The sequence below is a fragment of the Dendrobates tinctorius genome, unplaced genomic scaffold, assembly GCF_039654945.1.
Source record: "Dendrobates tinctorius isolate UK_male_01 unplaced genomic scaffold, ASM3965494v1 ptg000265l, whole genome shotgun sequence".
NCBI classification, from domain to species: domain Eukaryota; kingdom Metazoa; phylum Chordata; class Amphibia; order Anura; family Dendrobatidae; genus Dendrobates; species Dendrobates tinctorius.
Genome location: NW_027361932.1, coordinates 12,361,386 through 12,371,567, shown reverse-complemented (window position 1 = coordinate 12,371,567; position 10,182 = coordinate 12,361,386). Strand labels below are relative to the sequence as shown.

At 49.3% G+C, this 10,182-nt stretch overlaps 1 protein-coding gene across 9 annotated transcripts in view; it reads left to right on the top strand.

Annotated features, from left to right (window-relative positions):
- The first annotated feature begins 703 nt into the window (after nucleotides 1-703).
- PPM1F (protein phosphatase, Mg2+/Mn2+ dependent 1F) overlaps nucleotides 704-10,182 on the top strand; it is a 74,351-nt gene continuing 64,872 nt past the window's right edge. Inside the window, exon 1 of one of the 9 annotated variants that reach the window (XM_073559116.1) lies at nucleotides 704-798. In XM_073559116.1, the coding sequence (XP_073415217.1) occupies nucleotides 734-798 (65 nt within the window). In that variant the 5' untranslated portion in view covers nucleotides 704-733. Of the gene's footprint in view, nucleotides 939-1,543; nucleotides 1,564-1,867; nucleotides 2,223-10,182 lie in introns of those variants that run through there. The other 8 variants (XM_073559121.1, XM_073559117.1, XM_073559118.1 and 5 more) reach the window with 8 other exon arrangements.

Genomic DNA, 10,182 nt, shown 5'->3' with positions numbered 1-10,182 from the left:
GCTTGGTTCCTCCACCAGTCTCTGTTTACTAGTCCCCAGTAATGATGTGTTAAAGGGGTTGTCCAGCACTTTACATTGATGGCTTATCCTTAGGATGTCATCAATATCATCGGTAAGGGTGTGAGACCAGCACCTCCGCCGATCAGCAATTCTTGGGGCTGACTGAGGCTGGATGTGCTCAGTTGCAGAGTGGAACTAAACCGCCCTGTCAGCTATACAGTTGCCGCAGCGCAGTACAGCAGATCCACATCTGTAGAGCCCTGCTGCGGACACTAGAAAGTTAGCACAACTGTGTTGGTCCACTCTGCAACTGGGCACATCCAGCTAGAACTACTGAGCAGTGGACGTGCCCGGTGTCACAAAGATCTGATATTCATGACCTAACCTAGAGGTATCAATGTAAAGTAATAGCGCTATATAAATGAGTAAAATAAAGTACTGGACATCCCCTTTAATGCACGACTTCTGCAGCTGGTGCCCTATCTCTGCCTGTGTGTGCAATGTTCTGCACAGTCAGGTAGAGCTGACCAATAAGCAGGGGCGGGACTACCGGGGTCGCAGCTGCGACAGGGCTCGGAGTGTTTAGGGTCCCAATCGTGGAGCTTGCAGCCGCTCATTGGCTGTGCAGCTCCTTGCTGTGAGTGGCTGCCAGGCTGCAATTGGCCTGCACACAAGACCTGTGATGAGGTCACAGGAGGGGAGGAGTCAGGGGTCACATGATCAGGAGCCTCGTATGCATTGTACGGAGCAGAGACGCATGTGCACGCGGTGGACGGAGCGGAGCCGTGTGTGTACAAGGTGGACGGAGCGGAGCCGTGTGTGGACGGAGCGGAGCCGTGTGTGTACGAGGTGGACGGAGCGGAGCCGTGTGGAGCGGAGCCGTGTGTGTACAAGGTGGACGGAGCGGAGCCGTGTGTGTACACAGCGGAGCCATATGTGTACGAGGTGGACGGAGCCGAGCCGTGTGTGTACGAGGTGGACGGAGCCGAGCCGTGTGTGTACGAGGTGGACGGAGCAGAGCCGTGTGTGTACGAGGTGTACGGAGCGGAGCCGTGTGTGTACGAGGTGTACGGAGCGGAGCCGTGTGTGGACGGAGCGGAGCCGTGTGTGGACGAGGTGGACGGAGCGGAGCCGTGTGTGGACGGAGCGGAGCCGTGTGTGTACAAGGTGGACGGAGCAGAGCCGTGTGTGTACACAGCGGAGCCAATGTGTACAAGGTGTACGGAGCGGAGCCGTGTGTGGACGAGGTGGACGGAGCGGAGCCGTGTGTGGACGAGGTGGACGGAGCGGAGCCGTGTGTGGACGAGGTGGACGGAGCGGAGCCGTGTGTGTACAGAGCGGAGCCATATGTGTACAAGGTGTATGGAGCCGTGTGTGTACGAGGTGGACGGAGCGGAGCCGTGTGTGTACGAGGTGGACGGAGCGGAGCCGTGTGTGGACGAGGTGTACAGAGCGGAGCAGTGTGTGTACGAGGTGGACGGAGCGGAGCAGTGTGTGTACAAGGTGGACGGAGCGGAGCAGTGTATGTACAAGGTGGACGGAGCGGAGCCGTGTGTGTACAAGGTGTACAAAGCAGAGCCATGTTTGTGTATTTAGGCTAGGGGGGGGAGGCCCATTTGAAAGTTTGCATCGGGGCCCATAACTTTGTAGTTACGCCACTGCCAATAAGGCTGGTTCTGACTTCTGGGCTGGTCCTTTGTTGTAGTTTGTCTTCACTTCTGGAACCACTCTAGTGCTCATTTCACACTGAGGAGCCTACGTGCTAATAGTATTTCAAGGAGTTAACCCCTTTAATGGTATTTGCATAGTATTTTTTTTTTATTGACATCGGTTGCAAAGCTGAACCTTCAGCAATAGATCACGGTGACAGCGCTGCCTCCTCTCTCCAATAAGGGCCCAGGGCCAGTAACACGGCACAGCGCTCCCGCCGCCCACAGCAGCTGCACAACCAGGAACTACCCCACTACTCCAGCGTGCAGCACGTGATCCGGCATGTCACGTGACGCCCGACGTCAGGCGGTCCCTAGTTCAGTGAAGTGGCCGCTACCCAGCGGTATGGCGGCGGCAGCAGAGGATGAGGCGGCGGCTCACAACTGGCTGGCTGCGGTTCTGCACGACCTGGCGGGAGCCGAGAGGCAGCTGCGGCCACAGAACCGGAGCGTAAGCCGTGACGAGGCCGAGGGGGAGCTGTCCGAGTCTGTGCAGCGGCTGGTGGGGGGCAGGTGAGGGCGCAGCTGTCTGCTTGTATGGGGGGTTGTGCGCAGCATCATGGAGCCGTATGAGGTAGCGGGGGTTCTGTGTGAGAAGGCACGTGGTCTCCTTGTGTGGGACTACAAGTCCCAGCAGGTGACACCTTTCACATACTGGCAGCAGCCTGCTGTGATATGGAGAGCGCATTGTGAATGACTCCTCACATATCACGATACAGACCATCAGTCACAATTATAATAATATTCACAGAAGCCCCCAGTGTCTTGTGAGCAGGGTCTGCGCCCCTCTGGGATCTGCTGATTTATGTGATTATTGCTATTCTGTAATGTCTGTATACATCCTCTCTACGCTGCGCCGCAGAATACGTTGGCGCTATAGAAATATTGATTTCCTCGTCGCATCACTCATGAGTAGAGCTGAGCGAAACAGGTCGGCCAGATTCTTAAGTCGCCGACTTATGGCAAAGTCGGGTTTCGCCGACCGAAACCCGTCCACAGCGTGAAGTCGGCTATGCAGTCGGCAAAACGAGCGCCAAAGTCGGATTTCCCAGAATGCTTGCACGTGACTTTTTTTCTGCCAATGAGTAAGGAAGTACACTGTGGACATCAAGATGACATGTGCAGCGTCCGGAGAGAGATTTCGCCACCTCTAGGGTTAAAGTCTGCCGACTTTGCTTCCCCATTGACTTGCATTGGGTTTCGTGTTTGTCGGACCACCTACTTTTCCCGATAGTCGGTCGATTTCGTTCGACTCGACTTTTGAGAAAGTGGGGTTTCATGAAACTTGACTCAACCCTAAAAAAGGCAAAGTCGTTCATCTCTACTCATGAGTGGTCAGTGTCTATGGAGAGCAGGGCAATGTTTGGGCTTCTCTGACAGACTAAGGGCGGCTCTGCTGGGTGTGGTCACATCACATCCTGGGGTCTATCCAACTTCTGCCAGGGTTCTGGCATTCGCTGCGGAACTTGTCTGTTGTAACTACCCCAAGAAATGCCAATTCTGGAGGATCTCTCCATAACTACCCCAAGAAATGCCAATTCTGGAGGATCTCTCCGTAACTACCCCCAAGAAATGCCAGTTCTGGAGGATCTCTCCGTAACTACCCCCAAGAAATGCCAGTTCTGGAGGATCTATGTTTGTTGTGTTCCTCTGTAACTCCACATGGAAATGTGATTAACAAGTTACCATTCGTCAGTCTGTGTGTAGTTAGTCTAGCTCGGGTGGGGAACTTTTTTTTTTTCTGCCAAGGGTCATTTGCATATTTTTACCATCCTTCAGGGGCCATACAAATTGTGCTCTACCTCTGCCCACAAAGTACGTCCTGACGCTGGCACTGGTGTGAGGACCGTCCTCTTTCGTTGCATGCGCCTCAGTGCTTAGTAGTGAATGCTGCGTGTGCACAGTGCAAGACGAAATTATTGGGGCCGGCAAAATACGGCTGGCGGCCCAAGCAGTACGGTCCCCGGGGACTGTAAACGGCCTACAGGCCTGAGGTTCCCCACCCCTGATCCAGGGCTTCATTCATACTGCGTCCCTATTTCACAGTCTGTGTAATATAGACTTATAAGGCTGTGTGCACGCGCTGCGGATTAATCCGCACGGATTTTGCAAAAACCGCAGATAATCCGCAGGTCCAAAGACCTGCGGATTATCTGCGGTTTTGCCTGTGGTTTGGTCCTGCGGATTCACTATCTCCACAATGGTGGAGATAGGAACCCGCAGCGGTTTCCGCAGAAAGAATTGACATGCAAATGAATGGTACTGTACACCGCAGCTAAAACTGCTGCGTGTCCGCAGCGGCCAAAACCGCTGCGGAAACGCAGCGGAATCCGCAGCGTGTGCACACAGCCTTAGTCTCTGCTCTGGTTAGGAGTTGCAGGAATTGTGGCCATAAGACAAATTATATGGTTGTGTGAATAAGGCCTTAGGCTATGTGCACATATGTGCGGTTTTTGCTGCCGTTCTGCTGCGGTTTTGGCCGCAGCAGTTCTGCAGTGTACAGTAGCATGTTATCCTATGGGATTTACAATCTGCTGTGCACATGCTGCGGATTTTTAACTGCAGAAAAGCTGCGGCTTTGAATCCGCAGAAAGAAATGACATGTCACTTCTTTTCTTCGGATTCTGCTGTGTTTTACCGTTTCCTCCATTGTAGAGATGATAAACCGCAGGCCAATCCGCAGGTCATTTTACCTGCGGTTCTGCAGATAAAAAATCCGCAGACCAATCCGCAGCGTGTGCACTTAGCCTTAGGGTATGTGCACACACTGCAGATTCACCTGCGGGTTTTTTCCTGCGGGTTTTTTCCTGCGGAACCGCAGGAAAAACCGTAGGTAAAGTGACCTGCGGTTTTGCCCTGCGGTTTGACACCTGGACAATGGAATAGGTAGCAAACCCCAGCAGAATCCGCAGAAACAATTGACATGCTGCGGGAAAAAAAATGCAGCTTTTCCGCAGGTAAAAAACCACAGCATGAGCACTGCGGTTTTGAAAACCCATAGGCTAACATGGTAAAGTACCATGTCTGCGGAACTGCTGCAGTTCTGCAGGGCCAAAACCGCAGCGTGTGCACTAGGGTGACCGGATCTCATATGGGGGGGGAAAAAATGTCAGAATCTTGTTCGTCTGGACCCCACAAAACGATTCCCCTTTCCAGATATTGAGAGAGCCAAAATTTGAGCTCGATCAAACGACGTTAACCCGTGCCGCTCGTCGCTCAAAGTTTGAAAAAATCCAAATTGAGGTATTTTAATTTTTAGGTATTTTGCATAGTCTGTTAGACTATAAAGAATGTGACAACAACATTGCAGAAATAGCCCTGACCACATTTTCGAACCATTTGTGGTATTTGAATGCAGAGTTGGTGGGATTATCGTTTTTTGATCCCACCATTACAGACAATGAAAAGTTGTTAATGGCTAATAAATTGCTCAGTAGCACAGATGAACCATCAGAGCACGCTAACCTACATGAGTTGATAATTTTACATAGTTGTCTAATCTATTCTAGAGCTTTTGTTAAAGTAGTTTTTGAAACGTCAGAATATAATGCTCGGCATTTGCTTACAACTTGCAGGACATATTGCTTTTGTTCTTCATCTTTTGTCAGAAGGTCGTTAAAGTCGGTTACTTCCTACCTCTTTTAATTTTTCTTTCCTAACTTTTGTATTTACAACCCTAGTGTGCTCTGATGGTTCATCTGTGCTACTGAGCAATTTATTAGCCATTAACAACTTTTCATTGTCTGTAATGGTGGGATCAAAAAACGATAATCCCACCAACTCTGCATTCAAATACCACAAATGGTTCGAAAATTTGGTCAGGGCTATTTCTGCAATGTTGTTGTCACATTCTTTATAGTCTAACAGACTATGCAAAATACCTAAATCTTAAAATACCTCAATTTGGATTTTTTCAAACTTTGAGCGACGAGCGGCACGGGTTAACGTCGTTTGATCGAGCTCAAATTTTAGCTATCTCAATATCTGGAAAGGGGAATCATTTTGTGGGGTCCAGACGGACAAAATTCCAACATCGATTTTTTGCGGTCACCCTAGTGTGCACATACCCTTACTCTGTCCTGTTAGTGCTCACATCCTATTTACGAGTGAGACGTCCATTTTTCAACTTGGGCAACAGCTATGTGGCTACTAATTGTACACGTTCCTTGGTTGCAGAATCTGACTGTGACTTGCTGGAGGGTATCCATATTGTTGTTGTGAACTGTTTTGAAGTGTCCCCTTAAATGGTCTATGAAAAGCGTAGGGGCAGAGTTGATGCAGGTTTATTCGCAGGACACAGTAAATCGGCCACATCAGTACTCTGGCCCCTGGATGTGAGCCCTGAGAGCAGCCTTCCTTCCACAGCTTTTTTTTTTTTTTTTTTTGAAAAGCCGGTCTGACACAATGTCATCGATGTGGCATAACGCACCCATGACATAGCTCCAGGCCAGCTAATCATGAGCCGTGGGCGCCGTCAGGTAACAGGCTGTTCTCATCCACAGGTTACTGGCGTGGCTGATAGACCGAGTCCTGTCGATTGGTTCTCACCAATTTGATATAGGAAGAAACTGCCAGGCCATTAGAGAGGTAAAAAGTGAAACTCCTCGATAAGCTTGAAGATTTCCTTAGATATACTGTCCATCCCTGAGATGGACAGTAAAAACACCAGATCACACTCAGACCAACGTTATTCTATATGGTCGTTCACATGTTTGTTTTTATCGGACTGAGTTTGTCCAAGGAAAAAATTGTCACGTGCACAATTTGCAGTTGTGATTCGGATTCTTGTTGGCCATTTAAGTCAATGGGTCTGTCAAAATATCTGTCTGCACTCAGATGACAGCAGAGTGTAGCCTGATTTTCAGAGAATGAAGAAGATAGAGAATATTTTTTTCCATCTTCTCCACATCTAAGATAATCGGACCACTGTGCTCAGACTCTGATCAGTGTGATTCACATAATTGGACCGATTTTTGTCAGACGATAGAAAATTCTGTTTGACTTTAGTCTGACTGCTTTTAGTACGTCTTCTAATATAACAGTTTTATGACAAGCACAGCAATTCATAGGCCTTGTATAGATGTCTTTCATTCACGTGTTTTTATTTGGGTTTTTAAAAGACGCAATATGCACCCAGTTATTTTCTTTGGGGGTAATTCACGCGAGTGAGATGTTCGCAGTGTCTTTAAATTCATTAAAAAAAGAAAAAAGTCCAATTTTGAGCTGAGTCACAAGTGGGTCCACAAAATAAATGGATGGCACACTGATACGATCAGTGTTGCATCCTGATGCAGCTTTTTTTTGTTTTTTTGGCATATGAGATCAGATGCCATATTGATGACACATGGACCAAAATATTAAAATCAGATGAAAAAAAAAATAATGGTCAAAGTTCACAGTGGGAGAGGAAGCATAAGGGTGTCCCAGGATAACTCTTGTGGCAGATTTTCTCCAGGGAGGGGCAAAATGATCAGCTACTGTAATTCAGCTTGGTGGACTTATTCGCTCCTCAAACATCATGTGTCGGGGGAGGAGTTGCACATTAGATGGTTAGCCAGTCCAAGTGATATTGGCAGGTTTCCATCACTTTCTTGTGTACAGGGGGGTCTATAGGCATTGTGGCTGTTACTTTCTTACCTATTAAGTTCTGTTGAAATCGGCAGCATGAGACTATTGCAATCGGGAAGTCGTTTCTGCATGTAAACATGATTCTGGCTCTCCTTTTTAGATTGGGTCATATTATCCCGGCTTCTCTCACTGAGAACTGCAGGGATGTCTCAGCGAGCCCAGCCCTCATACCTGACATACCATTCATACAGTATTTCTGCTTCCCTAGCATTCTCCATTCTCTTCACCTTTGCTTGTGAAAGTTACTCAGTTATAAACTTTCTGTTCATAAATTGTGTAAAGGCAACTATTGTAAAAAAAAAAAAAAAAAAAACTGTTGTGGTGGCATGTTATTTATTCAGACGTCTATGCAAATCAGTCAGAGCATGGAATGGCCTCGGCTTTCCCTACCTGGCCATGATAGCCTCCTAGAAATATATGAGGCTGTCATGCTATGGTCGGGAGACTCGTGAACAGTCTGTGCATTGCGATCCATGATCGGACCGAGATCTACGAACGTCTGCATGAGCTCTAACCATTCTAAGTAATAAGTTATTCTGTATCCTCACTGCTTGTACTGTCTGATCAGATGCCATCTTTTCATGGATGTGCTAGTGCTGTACACACGGTATGAGGCTCAGATATTATTATAAATTTTTATAGCACCATTTATTCCGTGGCATTTACATGTGAAAAAGGGGCATACATAAAGTACAATAAACATGAGCAATACAAGGCACACACAAGTACAGAAGGAGAGAGGACCTTGCCCGCGAGGGCTCACAGTCTACAGGGGATGGGTGAAGATACACAAGGAGAGGGTGGAGCTGGTCGTGCGGCGGTTCAGTAGACTGAGGATCACTGCAGGTTGTAGGCTTGTTGGAAGAGAGGTCTTCAGGTTTCTTTTGAAGGTTACCATGGTAGGAGGAAGTCTGATGTGTTGGGGTGGAGAGTTCCAGAGTATGGGGGAAGCATGGGAGAAGTCTTGTATGCGGTTGTGGGAAGAAGAGGTAAGAGGGGAGTAGAGAAGGAGATCTTGAGAGGAGGATCGACGGTTGCCTGTTGGTTAAGTACCGGGAGACCATGTCACAGATATATGGAGGAGACAGGTTGTGGATGGCTTTACAATAGGGCTTTTAGGTTTGCTTTTAGGAGTCTGTGTGATTATTTCAAATAAAGAACTTTATTCTGGCTGTGTCTTTATTTACAATGTAGCCAGGACTGTGGAGTCGGAGTCGTGGAGTTGGAGTCGGTAGAAATGTACCGACTCCAGCTTTAAAAAAAAATGTATTAATATTTCATAATTGAACTTTCATATGAATTTTATAAATGTTACTCAAATATATATGTTCTATCAAACTATGAACAACAGTGATAAGCAGTTCTGCAGGAGATAGAGACATTTTTCCATTCTACATGACGGCACCACGAGAGAGGGGATCCGCCCAGCGAGGACAGGAAACCTTCAAGATAAAAGGGGCGGCTCCTCTCTCCGCATCAGTTGGTTTCCTGTCCTCGATGGGAAGCCCTCAAGATGAAAACCTCTTGAAGAAAGAAGAGGATGCCTGGGCCTGGGTCGGGTGATCAAATAGCAGGCACCGGTCTGCTACACCTGATACCAGGTACCGGTAGTCGCCTCGGGGGTCATATATTCCTATGTCCCCCCTGAGCGAGTGTGTGGCCACAGCCCATGGGGCAGATGCCCGGGTGAAGCTGGATACCTTGGAGACCACAGGCGGTGTACCCTCCAAGATGTAAATGTACCCCGTAAAACGTCCACGGAGGCCACGTTCCGTGTTCCCTCCCTGTTGACGTATGGTGGCCATGCAGCCCATGAGACACATCGGTGCCTGGGCGAAGATATTGCTCCTCGGGGGTGCCACATTTGTGTACCCGCCCTGTTGAGACCAGACGCCAGTCCCCGTAGAATCCGGCTCTGGAAGGTTTACCTGGTGTATACGTTGGTGGTATAGTGGATCGTCCATCCTTTCTCCTCAGGTAAGAGGGAGAGCGCAGGTGACCGGTATGGGGCCCAGGCGCTCACCGGAAAACCGGGGTTCGCGCCGCTGAGCACACCAGGGCGGCAAGGACACGCGCATTGGAGCGCGCATGGCGGGGCCTTGCTGGGAGGAAGCCGACGCTAAACCGGAAGTGGTAAGCGGCGACCCGGAAGTAGAGGTGGCGCGCGCAGCAGAGACACAGGGGTGTGCGCAGTCTCTAGGGGGCGCGCGGACACAGGTAGTGGCGCGCGCGCGCAGAGGGCGCAAGCGAGATACGGGGCCCAGGCGGTCCAATTTAAAAAAAAAAAAAAAAAAAAAAAAGGGAGACTGCTCTCATTTGGCTCCTGCTAAGCAGCTGGAAGCTGGGGGCTGCTATTTAAACCGGTAGTGGCTGGCGTCACTACACCATTACATGGTCAGGTGTGACTGCTCTCAGCACAGGATAGCAGCAGACATATACGGCAGGATGGAGAGCCCCTCACCAGAGCATATACAACCACGCCAGGAAGCGAAGGAAAGGCGGTCACGCTCACACGAAAAGAGCCAGACACGCCGCAGCAGCAGTGGAAGCCGCTCGGGCAGCGCACGGGCGGATCGTCAACGCAAGAAGGAGGGGTCCCTAGTCTCCTTAGGAGACAGTGAGAAGACCAGTCAGCCTCCAGATCCGGTACCCGTTTTGTGAAAGCGTCCGAGTGGTGAGTGAACTACGAGAAAGTCCAGTACTCTAATGTCTGTTCTCTTTCTCTTGTCTCCTCTCTTCCCTCTCCTCCCTCTCTTACATACATTGGCGGGGTGGAGTATAGAAAGTCCCTAAGAAAAGTAGGGGAAAATCTAAGAATAAAGAATGTGCTTTATGCAAAAGTCCC